General features: G+C 38.3%; 1 protein-coding gene across 3 annotated transcripts in view; it reads left to right on the top strand.

Annotated features, from left to right (window-relative positions):
- Dennd1b (DENN domain containing 1B) overlaps positions 1-24,488 on the top strand; it is a 227,737-nt gene that overhangs the window by 101,711 nt on the left and 101,538 nt on the right. For all 3 annotated transcript variants that reach the window (XM_055624574.1, XM_055624573.1, XM_055624576.1), the window contains one exon: positions 1,810-1,920. In XM_055624574.1, the coding sequence (XP_055480549.1) occupies positions 1,810-1,920 (111 nt within the window). The remainder of the gene's footprint in view (positions 1-1,809; positions 1,921-24,488) is intronic.

Raw genomic sequence — 24,488 nt, 5'->3', positions numbered from 1 at the left:
AAATGCCTGGCCCTAATCCAGTAGCCTCTCCCAGTAGTCTCTCTTTCCTTCCACCACCTCATTCCTCCCATTACAAATCTTATGATTTTCAAATAAGTCCTGTCAAAAGACTTTGGATAAACTTGATCTTGCAATGTGGATTCAGGATAGACCACCCAAGCTCTCAGTCTCATAATGAACTCTTGAACTTTGCACCTGATGAGCACAGGATCATGGCAGCTTCCTGTGTTCTGGTGAGATGTCCATTATCCTGTCACAGAGAAGTTTCATACAGAGTTACTCTCTTCTCTCTAGTTACCCCTCTTACATTTACTAGCAAATAGCTGACAGTTTAAAGTTTACTTTTTAATTTCTATTTTTTACATATACACATATAATATATATATATATATATATACACACACACACACACACACACATATAATATGAGTGAGTTTTTGCAGGTCAGATGACCATTTTGATTTTTAACCCCCTCCTTCCACCATCTGGGTCCTCAGAGTTAGGTCATCAGGCTTCAAGTCAAGTACCTTTACCTGTTGAACTATCTGAGAGCTCTAGTTTCATCTTTAGAGACCATTATTTTCAATTATTTAAAGAAGCAAATATTCCATTAAAAGCCAGTTATAAGAATATAAAGAAATAAAGTTTTACATTATCACTGATGCACTTTCCCACTGTCCCATTGAGGGAAAAGGAATGTAAGCATCCAGCAGTGATGTGCTGCGCTGGAGGGCAATGATTCTCCACTCTCCACTCAGAGATGGCCTGTCTGTGATGATAACAGAAGTAGTTCTGGGCAGGTTGCAAAGGTAATGTTGTGTGTGGACTTGAGTGGGAAGGTGAAGGAAACCAGTGAAAATGGGCAGCCCGCCCCTTCCCACCAGTGTAATAGCACTCACAGGATTTCAGATTTTGTTTTTGTTTTTGTTTTGAGATGCCATGATTGACAGGGCGTATTGTAAGATCTTTGCCTTCCCTAAGTTGGAGAGGTAGGTAGATCTCTTATGTTCTTGCCCCCCAAGGTTTGAACCTTTTAGATCTTTAACCAGCATACCCTATACTTTCTGTGCATTATAATATTGGATTTCTAAAAATGCTTTAGTTTCCTCTCTGTCTCTGTCTCTCTGTCTCTCTCTCTCTCTGAGTTTCAGCAAATTGAAAGTAATCACCATGGACAGGCATAAGTAGCACTGTTAATGAAGCTCATCCCTGTTGTTTGTTGTTGTTTATTATGTAGTGGAAGTCTAACAGATGCATTAAACTGAGGAATCAACTTAGCATTCCACAAAGTTATATTTGACTATAGTAGTAAAAAGCAAGCTTGAGGAGGGGAAAATTCTGGATATTTTCTTTAGTAGTGATGCAAAGGACTGCTTATAAATCCACCCTCTCCAGTGGGTGCCTTGGGTGCAGAGAGGGAGCAGTAAATGAAGTATTTTAAATGCATATTTCCAGAGTAGCAGTGTACGGACAACCGTGTACATGTGCGGCACCAAGAGTATCCGGTTAAGCCTGGCATCCTTGGAAACATGCTGGGAAGGTATAATACAGCAGGCCTCTGTTGAAGCTGGGGAAACTGGCAAGTGTGGGGTCCTTTGAGAAATACTTGTACAGAATAGGTGATGCTTTAAATGATGGTAGAACATACTATTCTTATATGGCAGCTGAGTAGTATTGGATATAATTATTTTTAATGAATGCTATTTGTAATAATATCATCTTTTGAACTTTAAGACTGGCCAATGTATAAAATGTTTTCCCTTGTATCCGTGTGGAGTGTAGCTTGAATAATTCTTTTCCCTTGTGCAGAGAAACCTGACGGAGTACTTTGTTGCTGTGGATGTGAACAACATGCTGCGCTTGTATGCCAGCATGCTGCATGAGAGGCGCATCATTATTACCTCGAGCAAATTAAGCACTGTAAGTCCTTCACACTTTCTCCTGTGACTAACACATGTTGAGTGCTTCACAGAGAGACCCACAGACGTCTGCCGAGTTAGAACTGTGCTACATGTACTTAAAAGACAGTATCGACACATTTTTAATATGGTTTTACTCAGGCTCTTGAAGTATAAAAGTCAGATTTATTGAAGCCTTCTCAGATGCATTAAGTCAGGTTAATTATTTTTCCTTATCAGGAGGCGAGGTGTTTTTTTTTTTTTTTCCTTTTAAACTCTCTAGAGTTCATTTTAGTGCCTTCATCACATAGAGAACTCTTAAGAGCTATTATGAGATCTTTATTATTCACTTGTGGCTTTTTCCATTGGAGCTACTTGAAAGAAACTGCGGGGCCATGATAATAGCTGCTATCCTAACCTGGTAATAGCAGATTCATCTTTCCTGCCTCGTGGGGCCTAGGAGTAGATTCTATAATAGCCTGGTTTGGAGGAGCTCTTCAGGCTGATAATAACTTAAAAGTCAAAGTAGCATTTTTATCAATTACAGGTTTGATGGCAGTCACTCTGATGTTCTTCTGGAAACTCTTCATTACTGAGAGAAGGGCAGGGATAGAAGGACTTTTCTTAAGTCATAGAGTTTTCAGAAGTATTTTGTTCATGTTCATATTTTTCTTTATTAAATATAAAATTTAGGTATTTCTATATTCAAAATGTATAAATTAATTGATTTGAATAATCTGTGATATATTAAAAACCATTATTAAATATTTTAATTTGTTTCTTCATGAATCTACTTCGTATAAAAAACTCTACTTTTAATATTTTAGTCTATAATAGAAATAAAGATCTTTTTTGAATATTGTAGCATTTTAGACTAGATAAAGTTTTAAGATTCTTCCAAGGTATCAAGTTAATGTTTAGTCATAAGAAAGGTGAGCTGGCTCATTGGTTAACAGTACGTGCTGTTCTTGCAGATGGTTGGGGTTTGGTCCCAGGACCCATGTGGTGGCTTGTGGTTTGTAGCTTCAGTTTCAGAGGATTTGATGCTTTCTCTGGCTTTTATGGGCACAAGGCATATACATGGTACACACAGATATGCAGGCATACATTTTGCATATAAAATTAAAAAAAGCAAAACAAAACCCAAGAAGTTTTCAAAGAAGTTAAATGCCCACTTCAAGACAAAAAGCTCTTGAGGATCCACAGTGTGAAACAAAACAGCTCTGGATTCTTTATAGGTGCTAGTCACTGTTACCCCAGAGTTGAACTCATACAATTTGAGATATCAAGTATATAATATTTTTATAATTGTTATTTTCAAAGTCAAAAATATGTTTATATTAAAAATAATGATATTTAAAGAAGATAGTATATAGATATGAGGAGAAAACATCAGAATATAGATGCTAGTAAATGACCCGGTTATTTTTCTCTTGGTAAGTTTAAAGAGGTGTTGAATCCATCTGACTGATTTCTGTGTTAATGATTTCACTCTTCCATTCAGGGTTCGTCACTGATGGTAAACCTTTCTTTATCTTCCCCTTCCTGCTCCTCCTCCTTATTTTCAAACATAATTTCTCTAAGATTTTAAAGATATTTCAGATGTGAATTATTCTTTTTTTTTTTTTTTAACTGTCAGAACAACTTTATTCAGAGGTCTGGGGAAAGGCTGGGGAAGTCCACGCTGTCTGCGGTCCTCCTCAGGGAAGATCTTACAGGGGTCCCCGGCACTAGGAGTGTGAATTATTCTTATGACAAAAAATATTGTCCAAGCTGTCTTATAGATGAAGGAATTCATGTATAAAATATTTTTGTGCCTGGCACTGTCCTAGGCACTATAAATTCAGCAGTAAGACAACCAAGGCCAATTTGTGTGCTTATATTGACCTGGCATGAAATATATAAATAGCTGAACAAATAAGCATCTATTATATGTGGAATGTGTGCCAAGGTGTAAGAGATAAATGAGTATGTACAGCCTGGCAGGTGATTGGCAGGTTTGTGTTTTCTGTGTGGACGGAGTACCTCTCTAATGAGGTAGAATTCAAACATACTGGAACAAAGCTGGGTGTGAGTACTGTGGGTGGGGGAAGTATAACTGCTGGTTACAAGACATGATTAAAGCTGAATATACCCTCTGTTAATGATGGGGTAACCTTTCTGTGACTTGGCTTCTTCACTTGTAAAGTGAGAGAAACAGCCATCATAATCTGCTAGGTTTGCTGGTGAGATTAAGGAGACACACACAGCAAATGATTAGGATTATATCTGCATAGGATACATGTACAGTGATTATTAGTACAACTTTATTAATTGTCAAAATTCATGATTTTAAGAAGCAGATTGTAATAAAGCTTTTTGTTAAACAAAATTATTTCCTGTGTTCAAGGTCAGCTTAGTATTAATTGTTTATGACAATCTATAACCCATCTCTTTTGGTTTAATTTCTGGGGCTGTATGGCTGGTAAAATAAACATAATTCAAATTTGCTTTTATAATATCTTTACCCTTCTGTATGGGAAATGAATTCATTATCTTGAACAGTTTTTTTTTATATATATGCAGTCTGAATAAATATAAATGCTCTAAATTAAGTGCAGCGTGACATTTAAGGTCAAGGTCTTATATCAAACAAATTAGAGGAAAACTTTTTTTTAAAAAACTTTAATGAAATCACTAAAACACAAAAAGGGAGAATGATGATTGCCTTGGTTCTAAGCTTTTTACATTTTTGTATTTTCATATATCATAGATACTTTGTCATGCTTAACATTAATGCATGAAGCCGTGTTTTACAACTTCTGATTATTTTTTACATCTCTGCTCAACATTTGAATTATTAATAAGAACAAATATATGTTAAAGCGTTTTAATGTTCATAATGTGATTGTTGCTTTGTAAGATTTGTTTGCTTTGGTTATTACTATTAGTCAATCATAATTTTTCATGGTTAAGATGGATGGCAGTCTTGGAGCTTGCTGGCATTTTCACTGGCATCCTGTGGTAGTGAATCAGCTAACTTGAAGAAGACTTTCTTCAGATTATATTTGTAGTTAAGATAATTTGTAATCCATTAAGTCAAGATCAGGTAGAAAGACTGAACAGCCCAATATCCCCCAAGGAAATTGAAGCAGTCATTCACAGTCTCCCCTCCAAAAAAAGCCCTGGGCCAGATGGTTTCAGCGCGGAATTCTACCATACCTTCAAAGAAGTGCTCACACCAATTCTCCTCAAACTATTCCACAAAATAGAAACAGAAGGTACATTACCAAACTTATTCTATGAAGCAACAGTCACCCTGATACCTAAACCACACAAAGACCCAACAAAAAAAGAGAACTTCAGACCTATCTCTCTTATGAACATTGACGCAAAAATACTCAATAAAATACTTGCAAACTGAATCCAAGAACACATCAAAGATATCATCCACCACGACCAATTAGGCTTCATCCCAAGCATGCAAGGATGGTTCAACATACGGAAATCCATCAATGTAATCCACCACATAAACAAACTGAAGGAGAAAAACCACATGATCATCTCCTTAGATGCTGAAAAAGCATTTGACAAAGTCCAACACCCATTCATGTTTAAAGTCTTGGAGAGATCAGGAATACACGGCACATACCTAAACATAGTAAAGGCAATATACAGCAAGCCTATAGCCAACATCAAACTCAATGGAGAGAAACTTAAATCAATCCCACTGAAATCAGGGACAAGACAAGGCTGCCCACTCTCTCCCTACCTCTTCAACATAGTACTTGAAGTCCTAGCCAGAGCAATAAGACAACTAAAGGAGATCAAGGGGATACAGATCGGAAAGGAAGAGGTCAAAGTGTCACTATTCGCAGATGATATGATAGTATATATGAGCGACCCCAAGAATTCAACCAGAGAACTCATCCAGTTGATAAACACCTTCAGCAAAGTGGCAGAATACAAAATCAACTCAAAAAAATCAGAAGCCCTCCTGTATACCAAAGACAAAATGGCCGAGAAAGAAATTAGGGAAACAACACCCTTCACAATAGCCACTAACCACATAAAGTACCTTGGGGTGACACTAACCAAAGACCTGTTTGAGAAAAACTTCAAGTCTCTGAAGAAAGAAATTGAAGAAGATCTCAGAAGATGGAAAGATCTCCCGTGCTCATGGATTGGTAGGATTAACATTGTGAAAATGGCCATCCTGCCAAAAGCAATCTACAGATTCAATGCAATTCCCATCAAAATACCAACTCAATTCTTTACAGACCTTGAAAAGAAGATTCTCAGCTTCATATGGAGAAACAAAAAACCCAGAATCTCCAAAACAATCCTGTACAACAACAGATCATCTGGAGGTATCTCCATCCCTGATCTCAAGTTGTACTACAGAGCAGTAGTAATAAAAACTGCATGGTATTGGCATAAAAACAGAAAGGAGGATCAATGGAACCGCATAGAAGACCCAGAAATAAACCCACACACCTATGAATACTCGATTTTTGACAAAGAAGCCAAAACCATTCAATGGAAAAAAGACAGCATCTTCAACAAATGGTGCTGGTCCAACTGGATGTCCACATGCAGAAAAATGAAAATAGATCTCTATTTATCACCCTGCACAAAACTAAAGTCCAAGTGGATCAAAGACCTCAACATAAAACCAGATACTCTAAATCTGTTAGAAGAAAAAGTGGGGAACAGCCTAGAACTCATTGGCACAGGAGACAACTTCCTGAACAGAACACCAACAGCACAGGCTCTAAGAGCAACAATCAATAAATGGGACCTCATGAAACTGAACAGCTTCTGTAAAGCAAAGGACACTGTCATCAAAACAAAACGCCTGCCTACAGATTGGGAAAGAATCTTCACTAACCCTTTATCTGACAGAGGACTAATATTGAGTATATACAAAGAACTAAAGAAGCTGAAAAGCAGCAAACAAAGTAATCCACTTAAAAAATGGGGAACAGAGCTAAACAGTGAATTCTCGACAGAGGAATATTGAATGGCAGAGAAACACTTAAAGAAATGCTCATCCTCATTAGCCATCAGAGAAATGCAAATCAAAACGACCCTGAGGTATCACCTTACACCCATCAGAATGGCCAAGATGAAAAACTCAAGGGACAACACATGCTGGAGAGGTGGTGGAGAAAGGGGAACCCTCCTCCACTGCTGGTGGGAATGTAAACTGGTTCAACCACTCTGGAAATCTATCTGGCACTTTCTAAGACAATTAGGAATAGTGCTTCCTCAAGACCCAGCTATACCACTGCTAGGTATATACCCAAAGTTTGCTCAAGTACACAAAAGAGATATTTGCTCAACCATGTTTATAGCAGCTTCATTTGTAATAGCCAGAACCTGGAAACAACCCAGATGTCCATCAACGGAGGAATGGGTACAGAAATTGTGGTATTTTTACACAATGGAATACTACTCAGCAATCAAAAAGGAGGAAATCATGAAATTTGCAGGCAAATGGTGGGATCTAGAAAAGATCATCCTGAGTGAAATATCCCAGAAGGAGAAAGACAAACACGGTATATACTCACTTATATAGACCTATAAGATATGATAAACATAATGAAATCTATACACCTAAAAAAGATAATCAAGAGAGCGGACATGGGGTAAGATTATCAATCCTCGTTTTGAAAGACAGATGGGATGCACATTAAACATTGACAGGAGTCTACTGAGCGCATTTGAAAAACTCTTAACTAGCAGTGTTTTCAAAGCAAAGACTCGTGACCAAACCTTTGGCAGGGTGCAGGGAATCATAAGAAAGAAGGGGAGTTAGACTGATGAGGAAAGGATAGGAGCTCCACAAGGACCAAATATATCTGGGCACAGGGTCTTTTCTGAGACTGACATGCAACCAAGGACCATGTATGAATGTAAACTAGAACCTCTGCTCAGATGTAGCCTGTGGTAACTCAGTAACCAATTGGTTTCCCATAGTGAGGGGAACAAGGACTATTTCTTTCTTTTTTTTTTATTTTTTTTTATTTTATTTATTTATTTTTTTTATTACTCAAGAATTTAATACTCAATACAATGTACAGTTGAAAATGGCAAATTATATATTTTATATTTTAACTAACTATAGGTAAAGATAAAATTAATTTTTTATATAAAATTAACTTTTCTTTTTTTTTTTTTCTTTTTAGTTACATTTTGTTAACTGTGTGTCCCAGCTGTATCCCACTCCCTCATTCCCTCCCCAACCCCACACTCCCTCCCTGGTCTCCTCCCTGGCCCTTTCCAAGTCCACTGATAGGGGAGGACTTCCTCCCCTTTCATCTGACCCTGTTTTATCAGGTATCTTCAGGGCTGGCTGCAAAGTCCTCCTCTGTGGCCTAACAGACTGCTCCTCCCCTGGGGGGGGGGGTGTCAAACAGCCTGCCCTTGAGATCCTGTTAGAAATAGTCCGTGTCCCCCTTACTTTGGAAAACTACTTGGTTACTGAGCTACCACAGGCCACATCCGAGCAGAAGTTCTAGGTTATATCCATAGATGGTCCTTGGTTGAGTTTCAGTCTCAGAAAAGACCCTGTGCCCAGATATATTTGGTCCTTGTAGAGCTCCTATCCTTTCCATATCATACTAACTTCCCTTCTTTCATATGATTCCCTGCACTCTGCCGAGGGTTTGGTTATGAGTCTTAGTGTCTGCTTTGAAACACTGCTAGGTAGAGTCTTTCAGATGCCTTTTGTGGTAGACTCCTGTCATAAGTTCAATGCACATCCCATTTGTCTTTCTAAATGAGGATTAATCACCTTCGCCTGTGTCCACTTTCTTGATTATCTTCTTTAGGTGTGTAGATTTCATTATGTTTATCATATCTTGTAGGTCTATATAAGCGAGTATATACCAAGTTTGTCTTTCTCCTTCTGGGATATTTCACTCAGAATGATCTTTTCTAGATCCCACCACTTGCCTGCAAATTTCATGATTTCCTCCTTTTTGATTGCTGAATAGTATTCCATTGTGTAAAAATACCACAATTTCTGTATCCATTCCTCCGTTGATGGACATCTGGGTTGTTTCCAAGTTCTGGCTATTACAAATAAAGCTGCTACGAACATGGTTGAACAAATGTCCTTGTTGTGTACTTGAGCAAATTTTGGGTATATACCTAGGAGTGGTATAGCTGGGTCTTGAGGTAGCACTACTCCTAGTTGTCTGAGAAAGCGCCAGATTGACTTCCAGAGTGGTTGAACCAGTTTACATTCCCACCAGCAATGGAGGAGGGTTCCCTTTTCTCCACAACCTCTCCAGCATGTGCTATCACTTGAGTTTTTCATCTTGGCCATTCTGATGGGTGTAAGGTGAAATCTCAGGCTCGTTTTGATTTGCATTTCCCTAATGGCTAATGAGGTTGAGCATTTCTTTAAGTGTTTCTCTGCCATTTGATGTTCCTCTTTAGAGAATTCTCTGTTTATCTCTGTTCCCCATTTTTTAAGTGGATTACTTGGTTTGTTGCTTTTCTGCTTCTTTAGTTCTTTATATATACTGGATATTAACCCTCTGTCAGATAAAGGGTTGGTGAAGATTCTTTCCCAATCTGTAGGCTGTCTATTTGTTTTGATGACAGTGTCTTTTGCTTTACAGAAGCTTTTCAGTTTCATGAGGTCCCATTTATTGATTGTTGCTCTTAGAGCCTGTGCTGTTGGCAAGGACTATTTCTAAGAGGAACTCAATGACTGGCTCTTTGGCCTCCCCACCTCCCAAGGGAGGAGCAGTCCTGTTAGGCCACAGAGGAGTGCTTTGCAGCCAGTCCTGAAGATACCTGATAAAACAGGATCGGATGAATGGGGAGGAGGTTCCCCCTATCAGTGGACTTGGCAAGGGGCACGGTGGAGATGAGGGAGGGAGGGACTGGGAGGGAATGAGGGATTGGGACACGGCTGGGATACAGAGTTAATAAAATGTAACTGATAAGAAAAAAATAAAATTAAAAAAAAAAGAATATAACAGAGCAATTGAAATAGTCTAATCCATGATGGCATTTTTCTATTCTTAAAAATGATGTGGCACATTCAACTTGTGTTTAATTGAGGCTTCCTGGTGATTAAACAAGTAATAGGGAACAAGACATCTAAAAGACAAAAAAGCAGAAATGGATGACAAAATGGTTACCCTGTGAAGGACCTGGCCTAAACTTGAACTAAAGATGGTGATGAGCCAAAAGGGCACCTGCCAGGGAACTGTCTACAACAAATTAATGTTTTCAAAATGCATCTCAATATTCGAATATATCTTCCAGAGCAAAGCCTTTGTAATTCGCAACTTGCTATGTTTTATTTTCATCAATTTATCAGACTGCAACTAGAGAGGCCCAAGTTCTGAGTAGATGGAGTAGACAGTATTCTGCAAGAACGAAGCCTTTGTCATTCACAACTTGCTGAAAGCTATTTTCTTCAGTCAATCAGGCTGCAACTAGAGAGGTCTAAGTTCTGAGGAGATGGAGTGGACAGTACTCAAAATGGCTTTATAGAGAACCCTGCTTTCTTCAGTATGTCACTTCTGGAAACTTCTTCAAATGTCAAAACTTGTATATATTAAAGTCCAGTTGGAACAATTTTACCCCAGGATGTTACCATCAAGCAATTAAATTCACCCATTTTTTTAAAATTAAGTTAATTAGGTACAGGATGTGAGTCAAGTAAACATCACTGTGACTGATAAACCACCTCTTCAGAATGATGACCCTTCCCATGATCAAATGCTACTAAATATGCCACATGTCAAGAGCAGAAGGCCAGGGAGTGATTCTCAGAACCAAAGCCAGCTGGGACTACGTCAGAACTAAATGCTCTCAGTCAGCTACTCTGCTGTATTTTAAGAATGTGTAACTTACATTTAGAAAGCAGTTTTTCTTATTTACTTCCCATACATTATTTTCTGACTCAAAAAAAAAAAAAAAAAAGCAAAATGTCTCTGTGATATCTTTATAACCAGCCCTAGTTTGAATTGGTAATTTGTACATCCAGATTATGCTCAGCAAAGCATGAATCATATAGATCCCATTATGTGATTATGCAAGTGCTCTTTAAATATATGATTACAGGCATATATGGGCAGTGAAATTTAATTAATTATTATTACTTAACTCACTTGCTGAATGTAATTTTATTAACTAACAGTCCACAGATGTGTTTCCTCTATTGATTAATTTACATTTTAATGCCATGTAAAAATGATAAATTATTGTAACAGCAGATGATAAAAACAGATGGAATAAACACAATTGAACACACAAAAAAAGATAATTTGTAATCTTCATAAAGGTATAAACATTATGATTAGTTTTAAGTTAGGTAAACCAATTATCAGGGATTTTATGTTTCAGAACTTTTAATGATCCCTTTCTCATTTGTGGAAGTGTGGTGTATTACTATATTTTTACATATTTATGTTTCATGAGTTAGGACATCATTGGTTTTGCTTATATCAGTTTTCTTTGATGTATACATTGCTAAGTACACAGAATGACTTCTGGAAGTCCCAAACAAGCTAGTTGATTTTATGCATGCTGTAGGCAAGCCTAATGTTTTAAGCCCGAGTGAATCCTAGTACACTAGCACAACATCATATCATGGTCTCATATATTCAAAGCAGAGGACTAAATCATGACACTACACAGTCGTATCAGTTGACTTATTGCTGTTTTGTGACTGTAGAAAGGGAGGACTGCTGTTTAAAGCCATGTCATGGGTTCTCAGTTCAGTGAGGCGTGAAGCCTTGTCATATGCCGCTGTAATTGTACCTCACCAGACTTCCTCTAACTAGTCAGCTGGGGCTGTGCATTTTGTCTCAAACATCCAGCTGGCCGGCATCTGACAGGAGCTCTTTCTCGTCATGCTGTCAGTAATATGTTAACTAGGGTGTACATTTATGTTTTGTAGAAGCAGGTAAGAGTGATGTTAGCTCTATTTTGACCAACATACAGTTGGTATGTATCATCCACTTGATGATGTATGTACATGATTTGCGGAGATTTTATTACATATGCATATTCTGGGATATTTAGAGCAAGCAGTATTTGGTGAGTGCTGGAATTGTGTTAATAAGCTGCATGCGCCTCTTCGTTACCACTGCCCTCAGGCATTCGAGCATATGCGTTTCTCTCACCTTCTCATTAATTCCATCAAGGGCGTGTGCAGAGAGGCATCTTGTGATCCCCAGAAAATCAGCTATTAAACTGTAGTTCTGTAGGTGTTGACTAAGGGAGTCCAGAGCATTTTTACATCCTATCTGCATTGTACATATTCATTTCTTGTCTCTTAGTCAAGTCATATGTATCTTCACTTACCTGAAATTTAAAGCACAGAGTATCTTTCTTGATATTAAGCCTGAACAGTTGCTGGGAGAACAGAGTGTGCTCAGGCTTGCTTCCCAGTTGAAGTTATTGAAGTGATTTTGCCCCGTGTTTTTAAGACTGCAGTAGAGACATACAGTGAAAAATTTTAATGTGGAATTTTCTTAGAGGCCTTCTAGGAACAATTTAAAATTTTGCATTCTCCTATAATCCCTAGAATCCAAGTAAGTTCCCTGGAACACTGGATAATGACTTACCAGCGTGTTACTTGACACATATGTGCTGCCTCTCTGAACAGTGTACTTCCGTCAGAAGTACATGAACATGGCTAAATGTGGAATGGCTGTGATGAGGTCCTTGTGGAATGCTTTGTAGGATGGCATGTATACAGGTTAGAGGAGGAGGAGGAGGCCTTTAAGGAAAACTACCAGAACCTCTGTTTTCCCTCTCTCGGAGTTTCCCTGCTTTCCAGGGAAGGATGCACCTTTTTCTGGCTGAGACTTAAGTCCACTTGTCTTTTGAAGGCATACAGTTGGTCGTTATTTCACACGGCAGAAGGTTTGCGTGATAGTCATGGAGGTGCGTTTAGTTACTATGCAGGTTTTGTCAGCTTTGTTCTTATGGTCCTGATCAGCACAAAATTGATATTGGATAATTTCTGATAATTCAATCATGTTTTTTATAGAACATGACTTAATTTTGGGCTATTGATGATTACAAACATAAGGTGTAAGGAAAGATATATCTTATATCTCCTTTCATTAAACTGCTGATAAAGACAATTTGCTTATTTGTAAGTTTTTTTTAATATTGAGGTTGGCAGTATTTCTCTTTTGATGTGTGCCCTCAAGTTATAAACTGTCCTTCAAGTGACTGTAGATATTGTGCTCAAAATTTTCAAAGAGAATTCATTATAGTTTTTCATAATAATTTCCTACTATTTAGAGTTGATTTGGTAAATGACCTCACTCACTCATGCAGCTTCTGTTAGGATATATTTTAAAATGCCTCATACAACAAATCTGATATGAAAGAGATTTATTGGATGGCAGTAGAGAGAGAAAGGGAAAGAGACAGACATGGTGCCCTCCCCCAGGAGAGAAACAGGCAGAGGGAGTGCAAGAGCAGAGAGAGAGAGAAGGGGGGGAGGGCACCCAGGAAAGGGGAGAAACCAAGGCAGAGAGAGGAAGAGAGCCGGTGGGAGGAGCATATGGATTATATCTGGAGCATCTGGCCCAGGACACAGGTGGTGACATGGGACCCTGAGAGGCTCCTGAGGGCAGGCCAGTGGAATTGCCTGCACAACATAACAGCTTCCCCATCAGAGTCCTATCGATTCTGCTTCCGTAATTCCTTTTTCTCTGATCCCTGCTCTCCATTCTAGCTGCCTACTGTCTTAGTTAAAGAAACTATCACTTCCCACAAACACTCCTTTGAGCAGCATATAGTGAAAGCTAGCGTCATCTCAATCGCATGTGATGTTATCAGTGTCATCTCCGTAACAGTATGTATTGTGAGTTAGTTACCCTTATGAGCAAATAAGTTAAAATGATTTAATTATCACTTACTATGTGATATGTGCTGTTGGTATCTCAGTGGAAAAATGAAAAGCAAAAATTTGAAACTCGGGCAAACTTCCCAACCTCATAAAACTAGTGTATAGTTAAACCAATCTGTCTGACTCTCAAAGAATGTATTTTCAACCTTCATGCCCTTTTATCATGACTGTCTTATAAAACAAATAAATCTAGTATGTTAGCATTCCCATTAATGATTATTTTTCTACTCAAGCTTAGTCAGATTCTCTGACTGTCTTATTTTGCTTCCTGTTCTTAATGTTAATTTGAATGCTCATCTCCATCTTCTGCAGATCCTGCTCTAGGGTTAATTAAAGATGGAGACATCTGTAGAGTTCAAGGCTGTTGACCTTTTGCTGGGGCAGTCTCTCAGGTAGCTGCTAACTTCTGCTCCTCCATTGCATCCCTTCACGTGGTTATCATTGCCTGCTTTCCAGCTACTGTCTAGTCTCCTGCCTTCCTTCTTTCTCCATCAGCATCTGCGTGGAAGTTCTGCCACTCCTACTTCCTGCCTCAGCTCTGTGGCCAGCTCTTTATTATGCAAAAAGCCATATTCCTTATTCTACTGGCAGTCTGAGTAAGGTCACCTTCCCCATGACAGCTTGCCTTATTTTTAAAGGCGGGTGAGGAGATGACATTTACATACCCTGCCAGCCAGGCATTGCTCGATTCAAATAACTATTAAGAACACACATTTTCATAGCTAGAAAATAAAATATTTGTGGGTTACCCTAACAAGCCTGTGTATAATTACTCAATATTTTAGATTGCCTGTTTTCCATAGTCCTAATTGGCATTAAAAAATGCCATCCTACCCTAGCCTACCCTAGCCTACCCTACCCTACCCTACTCTACTCTACCCAATCTTTAACAGCAAAATTCTTGAAGGAGACTTTATAGTTTCCCCTCTTTTTATTTTATTCAAAATCTATTTTGAAAATAGATTTTTTATTCATGTATTCTAATTACAGATTTTTCTCCCATAACTTCTCTGAGATCTTCCTTACCTCCCATCCCATCAGAATCCATACATAAATTTTCTGTTTTTCTTAGAAAATAGACATCTAAAAATAATAATAAAAAAAGATAAAAACAACCACAAACAAACCGGGATCAGATAAAACAAACAAACAGAAAGAAAAGAGCCAAAGAAAAAGCACAAGAAACATAAGTTTGTACACACAGGAATACCATACAAAACAAAACTGGTAGCCATAATATATACTCACAAGACCTGTAAGGTATAAAAACAAAACAAAACAGTGCCCCCCCAAACCCCTGTCAGAGCATTGTGAGACAAAGACAAAAAACCAAAGATGCCATTGAGTTTGTTTTGTGTTGACCATTTACTCCTGGGCATTGATATTTGTCCCTAGTGAGATTGTATTGGATAGAACTAACTTTTTATTTGCAAGTGGTTATCAATTGGAGATAGCTTCTGGATTTGAGTTGGGGACCTGTGTCCACTTCTCACAGTGCCCGGACTCCATCTGGCACAAACCTGGGGAGGTCTTATGCATGCTGCCTCAGTCTGTGAGTTCATATGTGTGTCAGTTCTGCTGTGTTAAAAATGCCTTATTTGTTTGCTGTCTTCCATCCCCTCTGACTCTTGTACTCTTTTGCTGCCTCTTCTGCAGGGTTCTTTGAGCCTTGAGGAGAGGGATTTGAGGAGACATCCCAATTAGAATGAGTGTTTCAAAGTCTCTCGCTCTCTGCACATTGTACACTGTCTGGCTGTGGATCTCTGTATTTGTTCCCATCTACTCCAAGAGGAAGCTTCTTTTGATGATGGCTAAGCAAGGCACAGATCTGAGTGTAGCAGAATGTTTTTAAGGGTCATTTTATTGCTACATTCCTTTAGTAGAATACATTCCTTTAGTATTGGGCTTTTCCTTAGGTCCCTGGCCTATCTGGTTTCAGTTCTTGCCTACTTGAGAGCAGTGTCTAGATGAGTTCCATCTCATGGAGTAGACCTTAGTCAAATCAGATGTTGGTTGATTACTCCCACAAGTTTTGTGCCACTATTGTGCCAGTGTATCTTGCAGTCAGGGTCACTTTTGTAGATCAAAAAGGTTTTAGCTGTGTTGATGTCTACCTTCCTCCTGCGATATTGTGCAGAGTACTTTCCAGTAATATGAAGACTAGTCCATAGGGGTGAGGGCTCTATGTAGTCACCATCTTGACTTCCCCATGTTCAATGAGTTGTGTAGGTATTGTCATTAGCAATGGTGTCAGTTATCCTCAGTTTGTGGAGAATAACCCATAACCTTGGCAACAACCTGAGTTATTTGGGGGTTCTTATGTGGCTTCATTTGATGACAGGAGATATCCACTTGGGGGTCTTGTCTTACCCATTATTTGGCAGTTTCATTTAGATTGCCTTTATATATGTATATATTTTATGAAGCTTCTACTGTATTAGGTTTTCATATGACCCCTCAGTGGCCATTAATTTTAGCTGTCTCTCTCCACATTCCCTCCCTCATCCCCCTATTCCTCCTTGTGCCCATTTGATCCTCACATTTCGGTCTCCCCATTCTTCTATAACTATTCTATTTTCCTTTTCTAGAGAGATCTGTCCCCTCCCTGTTCCTTATTTTTATCTAATCTCTGTGCTTGTAGAGATTGTAGCTTGTTTATCAAACAGCTAGCATCCACATGTAAGTGTATATATACCATATTTGTCTTTCTGGGTCTGGGTTACCTCCTTTAGAATGATTTTTTTTCCCTAGCTGCATTCATTTACCCGAGAATCTTATGATTTACATTTTTTAACATCTGAGCAATATTCTATTGTGTAAATGTACAAAATTTCTTTTATCCATTTATCAGTTAATGAGCATCTAGGGTGTTTACAGTTTTCTGGCTACTGTGAATAAAGTGGCCATGTAGTAGGATGGAGTATCCTTTTTGTATATTCCCAAGAATGGTATAACTGGATCTTGTGACAGATCTGTTCCCAGCTTCCTGAGGAACTGTGAGGCAGACCTCTGGTCAGATGTGGTCATTCTCTTATGAGCAAGAGCCAGTGATAATACACAGCAGGCTTTAGCAAAAGGACATTTGAGGGAGTACATGAAATTGCACCTTTCATTCTTCCCCAAGTGTATATTCAGTGTCCCGTATATAAGACTGAATGTTTTTATGTCTGTTTTCCTTTCCAGCTACTCCCATCACTTCTTCAAGAACACCTCCAGCACTCACTGCATGTCTGATGATGAGGTCATCAGGGAAATGCTTGAGCTCTTAACTTACAATTTCTTAACTCAATTTTGTGTTTTATGAGTGAGAGGCCAATTTCTATGTAGACTTTAAAAAAAAAACAAAAAAACAATGGGTTTTGTGTATGTGTTTTCTGCTACAGGAGTTTGTTTTTTAAAGAAGCTGATCTAAATGTTGATGACTCCAGGAAATAGTATCAGTACATCCTGAACTCTTTAATTCGGTTATTTTAATATTGCAATATTGATTCTTGTTCAGTATATGAGCTGACATGGCTTGGGATTCTTTTGGCTTTTGTACAGTATGAGGTAAGGGTAAGGCATTCAATAAAAACTGTTTTGTATTCATTGTATTCATTTTTTTCTGTACTGGAAATGAATTGTTGTGTTTATTCCTGTAACTGGTCCTGAGGCTATAATGGATACATAGGGCTTCCTGTTGTCCATTCCATTTTCATTTCCATATTCAGTCAGAACCTCAGGTGGTTGAAATTTTACTTGGTAGAATGACACAATCTTTTATTCCTTAAGAATCTCCAAGTTTGTGATGGGGATTTTTGTTGTTTTGCTTTTGGTTTTCTGTTCACTTTCATTACGGGACAAAGAATCAAGAATTTCCATAGAGATGGCCCTGGCTCCACTTCTAGTCCTTTTTTCTTCTGTTTCTTTTTGTCTTCTGTTGAAGTCAGTCACTACAGCCAGATACCAGTCCTCCATTAGCCTATAGATTTAGTGGCATTTGGGTCTTTTAAAGGCCTGGAGCAACCTCATCTGCCAATGCAGAAACAGTCTCCTACTCTCCTACTTAGTCTTATAAGGGTTCCAGAATCACTGAAGGAAGAACCCAGGCTCAAATAGTGTGTAAAAGCAAAGAGTGTTTATTCTGCAGAGACAACCAGCATGCAGGCGTAGACCATTCATACAAAATGGTGACTCTGAGAGGCGCCTTCAGGCTCCTTTTAAAGCTGGCTAGGGATTTCTAGTCATGGTTAGATAATCCTTACCAGGATTGGTTTGGTTCATGGTAAGGGATACTTTTAAGTTCTTGATTGGGTCTGACCTTAGTGAAGGAATAGTCACCTCATATAGCCCCAGGACAAATGTCGGGGCAGTTGTTGATTGGCTGCCCATCTCCTGTGTGGGCAGTGGGGGGAAGTGAGGGGTTTCCAGGAACTTGTCAAGCCGGAAAGGGAGAAGGGTGGCAAGAACGTTGGCTCTGTTCTGGGCCCAGTCTCAAAATGGAGTTAGTCAGGTCCTCTGAGCCTCAGCTGCCAAGTTTTCCAGTGGAGTCTCAACTGGCGGTTGCCTCTTTCAGACTGGCTTGTTGGCATGTTGTTGATGTAGGAGTGCTCAGCCCTCTGTGGACAGTACTGTCCCTTTGGAGGGTGTCCTGAGCTGTCTAAGAGAGCTAGCTGAGCAAGGCAGTGAGTGGTGTTCTTCCATGTTCTCTGTATCAGGTCCCGATCTGACTTCTCTCAGTGACCAGTATGAATTTTAAGTATAAGCTCAAGTAAATCTCTTACTTTCTAAGTTGAGTTGATTTTGGTCAGTGTTTTACCAGAGCACCCCAAATCGAACAGGGCACCATGAAGTAAGAGGCAATTTGTAATAGTTAACACCTGAAAAGAAAGGAAGATCATTACCTTGAAGGAAATGCTTGGCATTTTGGCAGATTTTTCTAAACACAGGGTATTAGAGTATTGATTTCGTGGTAAATTGATCAAATTATTTTTTTTTTCATTTATCTACTTTGTATGTGCCTGAGCAAGTGCCACAGTATGTGTGTGGAAATTAGAGGAAACTTGGGGGAGTCAGTTCTTGTCCTCTTTGATGTGGATTTTGAGGATCCGCTCAGGTTCTCAAGCGTGGGGGCTACAACTTTGATGACTACTAAAATGATTATCTGTTAGTTGCTACATTTGAAGATGCTAAAAGTGAACAATTTGTGGTTCTGTAGTGGTGCCAATATAACAAAGCCTGTCGTTTTAGTAAGAGCTCTCATCAAAGCGGGGGCGATGGCTCAGTGGCTAGAACTTTCTTTTGCACAAGAATGAAGATCTGACTTTGGATTCTTTGAACCTATGTTAAAGCTGGGCTGTGGTGGCACACACCTATTACCCCAGCATGGAAGGGAAGAGGACATGCTGATGCCAATCTAGCTAAAGTGGTGAGCTGAAAACAGGAGAGATCTCCCTGTTTCAAGGATGGAGAGTGATAGAAAACTCTGTGTGATGTCTTCCTTTAGCCTGCACGTGCACATGCACTGAGCACACTTGTGACACACCCTCTGAGTATGGGAAATGGAGGAGGGAGAATGGCACACGAAAATTCACTTAAGGGACACTCAGTTTTTCTTTTAAATCATACTTGATGTATGGAAATATAATTTGCATATTAATTAATACTATAATGGAATTATTTAATATATTTTAAGTATAAAACATTAAAGTATAACAAGTTAAGACAAAAAATATCACATGCAAGTTGGACAAGACAGACTGAGAAGGAAAAGAGCCCAAGAGAGGGCACAAGAATCAGACCTACTTATTCACACATTCAGGAGTCCAATAAAAACAGTGAAGTAAAAGTTATACTAGGCTCAGAGGACCTGTGCAGACCCCTGCAAACCCTGTGCATGCTGCTTCAGTCTCTGTAAGTTACTGTGAGCTTTGCTCATGTTGATTTAGAGCCTTCTGCTTTTGGTCTCTTCCATTCCATCTGGGCCTTACCTTCATTCTATGGGAGTTTGATATATTTTTAAAGAGAAGACTTTCAGGTTAAATAGACTTTCCTTCCAGAAAACAAAAACAAAACAAAACAAAGCAAAAGCTTTTTCTAAGTGTGTCAGTGTGACAAGTTTACTCAGCGACCAGTCATATACAGTTCCTGTGGCACTGGTGGTCAGTCGAATTAAAAAGTAAGGCTAGCTTTTACATTCACTGCTACAAAGAAAAGCACACACTAGATTCTTGTAAAATAGAAAGATGGTTCTTGTTACTTTAGTCCATAGAAAGCTGAATTCTTTAAAGGAATTTATAGCATGTCTAGGCTACATTATATACGTAATTAATATGTAACTATGAGATCTGTGCTTGTGTATATATATATATATGTATGTTTCTTATATATTACATATAATACATATTACTATGTTACTATAATAATATAATAAATATATTTATATATGATTATGTAGTATATACTATATTATTACCTTTTATATGATATATTATGATATATAATATATAATATAATGTATAATATATTTATATATAATATAATACACACATATTTACTATATGTGTATATTATGGAAAGGAGAAAGACTGAGAGGAAACAAGTTTTAGAGTAAAAATCATGTTTACTAAAGTAAAATAAAGAAAAATTAATGTGAATAAAAAGTTTCTGTAGAGTTCTTTCTAGTAACAAATAGAATTTTTCCATTCAGTTTTTTATTTTAAAATATGCACAAATCATGTAATTGTTGTTTCATCCATATGGATATCCCATGGTCCTCTATTTGTAATATCAATGCTTGTGAGGAAAGAAGGCAGGCAGGAAGATTTAAATAACTTTTTAGTGGAATAAAAGGAAATGGATCTTCTCTGGCCAAACCCACGTTGCTACTGAGCAGGTTCTGAAGTGGAAACCAGAAAGCAGCATATTTAACAAAGGGTAAAGGACAAGCAGGGAGGAATTGTGTTTGAGGGTACTAGCATTTATAGCTAGTGTGGCAGTTACAGAAATCCAAAGAGTTGGGCAGAGATGAATGTGACAATAAGTTGGATTGTACAAGAAAATAAAAACATTAGCATCTTGAAGACAGAGACACATATTTTGTTCATTACTGTGGCTTCAGTTCCAATAATATACATATTTGGTACATTGTGTTCTAGATGACAAGTGTTGTGTCAGCTCCATACAGACATCAATGATGTATAGAGAACAATGCTCTGGGGTTTTGATTGCACTGACTCTGTCAGTTTTGGAAGAGCTCATATCTTGAAAATGTTGTCTTTCTATTCATGACCAAGGGCTAACTGTCCAATTTATTTGATTATTCTTTTCCTTTTAATTTACAGGTTTCCTTTTATAGTTCTTCTGCATACTTTGTAGACTTATGCTAAGAATTTAATAAATGTATTATGGTAGTATAGTGGTGGATATGAACGATTGTAAACTTGCTCATATATACGCGGTACAACAGCAGAAGAAGACTGTAGCAAAAATACTCTATTCATGGAGGATCCCTGACTGGAAATTGTGCCATTCTGCTGGGAGATAATGATAACGGTAAAGGCTATGCATCTGTGGTGATATGGAAGGACTGCATTTTGCTGTGAAACTGCCTTTGCCATATATAAAATTTCCATTTCCCCAAACATTTCTTTATAATCATCACTCGATTCAAATATTAAAAAATAGTTTTGTGATTAAAGAAACTACTAACCAGTAGAAAAGCAGTGTAGAATATTAGTTCTCCCACTAGCCAGCCAGTAACCTTGGGCCGTGTTAATTTGCAGAAAGACCATTGGGATGTAGTTTTTCTTTAAATTTAGAGATTAATCAATTGTAAATTAAAAGATGATTCTTCTTCATTGGCTTGTTAAATTGATCTAATTTCACCCTTCAAACAAATGTCTGGAATATGTTTTTTTCTCTTATTTGCTTAATTCACATAGTATTCCTTATTGGTAACTTACTGTGACCCTCAATACTCTTTTATTGTTTTTATTTTTAACATTTTCAGTACTGTATTTTCATGATTCTCACTCTTTTTAAAGTTGTGGAAAGACCTCATACAGACTGAAATGTAGAATCCTTGCCATACCCTGCAGCTGCTTCTACTTCCTGCCTGAGCCCATATTCTGTCATCTTCCCGCGTACTCTGTGTAATCTCAATAGCCTCTAATTGCTCTGTGCAGAGACTAGGAGCATTTCTAATGCAAGGTTGTGATTGTCATTTCCCATTGGCCGAGAATGTTCTTCCCAGTTCCACAGGAGACTGTCCTCTTACTTTATTTGGCACTTCCAGTCATATCAGAGCTGTCCTTCAATCCTGTCTACAAAGCTTCTCTGACTTCCCACACTCACCCTAGTTTAGATCTCATCGCATTTCTTACTGACATGACCTTTCATCTGAAATACTTGGGGCAGAGATGTTTCTGATTGTTTTGACTGGGAATATTTTCAGATACATTATGAAATATTTGAGTGTGGGATCAGAATACAAACAGAATTCTTTCAAGTTTTGTATGTTCCTTGGGCATGTAACATGAAGGTAATTTTAATCAGTATTTTTTGTATATATGCATTTTGACTGAAACCTGCTACCTGAGGTCAGGGGTAGAGTTTTCCACTTAATATCATGTTGTCATTAAAAAAAAAAAAAGAATTTAGAGGCCCTTGGGGTTTGGAGATTTTATATGAGGATGCTCAACTTCCAAGGTATGATATCCTTATTGTTAGTCTTCCCTATGACATGTAAGCTTGATGATGACTGGGTGTTCAGTATTATGTCCTTGTCTATTGGCATATGGAATGTATTCATTTTTTTTTTGCTAGTGTCAGCAAATAAATGTTATGATTTTTCTGATTTTCTTTTTTTAAATATTTTTTATTTTTAAATAATTTTATACATTCACTTGTATCTCAGCTGTAGCCCTCTCCCTCGTTCCCTCCCAATCCTCCCCTCCCTCCCTCATCTCCTCCCTGCCCTCTTCCGAGTCCACTGAGAGGGGATATCCTCCTCTCCTTCCGTCTGGCCCTAGCTTATCAGGTATCTTCAGGATGGTTGCAGTGTCCTTATCTGTGGCCTAGTAAGGCTGCTCCTTCCTTCCAGGGGCGGGGGGAAGCTCATGAGTTCATGTCAGAAACAATTCCTGTCCTCCTTACTAGGGAACCCACTTGGATACTGAGCTACCATGGGCTGTGTCTGAGCAGGGGTTGTAGGTTATATCCATGCATGGTCCTTGGTTGGATAAACAGTCTCATAGAAGACCCCTGTGCTCAGATATACTTGGACCTTGTGGGGCTCCCTGTCCCCTCTAGGATATAGTAATTCCTCCTTCCTTCATATGATTCCCTACACTCTGCCGAAGCTTTGGTTATGGTCTCAGCATCTGCTTTGATACACTGCTAGGTAGAGTCTCTCAGGTGCCTTCTGTGGTAGGCTACTGTCCTGTTACTTGTTTTCTCCTATTTCCAATGTCCATCCCCTTTGTCTTTCTAGATGAGGATTGATCATCTTACCCCTGGACCTCTTTCTTGTTTATCTTCTTTAGGTGTACAGATCTTAGTATGTTTATCCTATCTTATAGGTCTATATAAGTGAGGATATACCATGTGTGTCTTTCTGCTTTTGGGATACCTCACTTAGGATGATTTTTTTCTAGAATCCCACCATTTGCCTGCAAAATTCATGATTTCCTTGTTTTTAATTGCTAAGTAGTATTCCATTGTGTAAAAGTACCACAATTTCTGTATCCATTCCTCCGTTGATGGACATCTGGGTTGTTTCCAGGTTTTGGCTATTACAAATAAAGCTGCTACAAACATGGTTGAGCAAATGTCCTTGTTGTGTACTTGAGCATCTTTTGGATATATGCCTAGGAGTGGGATAGCTAGATCTTGAGGTAGCACTATTCCTAATTGTCTGAGAAAGCACCAGATTGATTTCCATAGTGGTTGTACCAGTTGACATTCCCACCAGCAGTGGAGGAGGGTTCCCCTTTCTCCACAGCCTCTCCAGCATGTGTTGTCACTTGAGTTTTTGATCTTAGCCATTCTGATGGGTGTAAGGTGAAATCTCAGGGTCGTTTTGATTTGCATCTCTCTGATGGCTAGGGATGTTGAACATCTCCTTATGTGTTTCTCTGCCATTCTATATTCTTCTAAAGAGAATTCTCTGTTTAGCTCCATACCCCATTTTTTAATTGGGTTACTTGAATTATTGCCTGTGGCTTTAAAACATTTAGACTCAATCTTTGGATATATTTTGGTGGACTATATATACTATGACCAACCTGGGTCAGATAATCTTTTACTAAAAATATGAAATACTAGAATTGATTTCCTCTAAGAATAAGGAGTGTTTGACCGGTGACTAACAGTGTTTACACCTACTGTAAACTTCTCATGTTAAAGGTCGGTCACCTGAGACCAGGTGAGCTTAGTAGGCATCTCAGGCTATGCGGCTTGTTCATCTCACAGCTCTATGTCTGGTAAACTGAGTGCGAGATTTCATGCAACCTACATATGTATATTTAATTTCTTAGTTTTATTTCTTTATAATTTTGATTTTACTTTATAAAATTTATTTTATTTTCAGCTATTTCTTTTTTTTCCATATTTTTTCTAATTCACTTTACATCCTAGTTGTAGCCCCATAATTTTGATTTTCTTTATTTGTAACTTTACTGTTCTTTTCAGGAATTGAACTCAGGACCTCTAGAATAGAAGACTGTACT

The sequence above is a fragment of the Psammomys obesus genome, unplaced genomic scaffold (genome assembly GCF_907164565.1).
Source record: "Psammomys obesus unplaced genomic scaffold, mPsaObe1.curated_primary_1811, whole genome shotgun sequence".
Lineage (NCBI taxonomy): Eukaryota > Metazoa > Chordata > Mammalia > Rodentia > Muridae > Psammomys > Psammomys obesus.
Note: the sequence above shows the minus strand (reverse complement) of the source record. Positions and strands in the feature narration are given on the sequence as shown.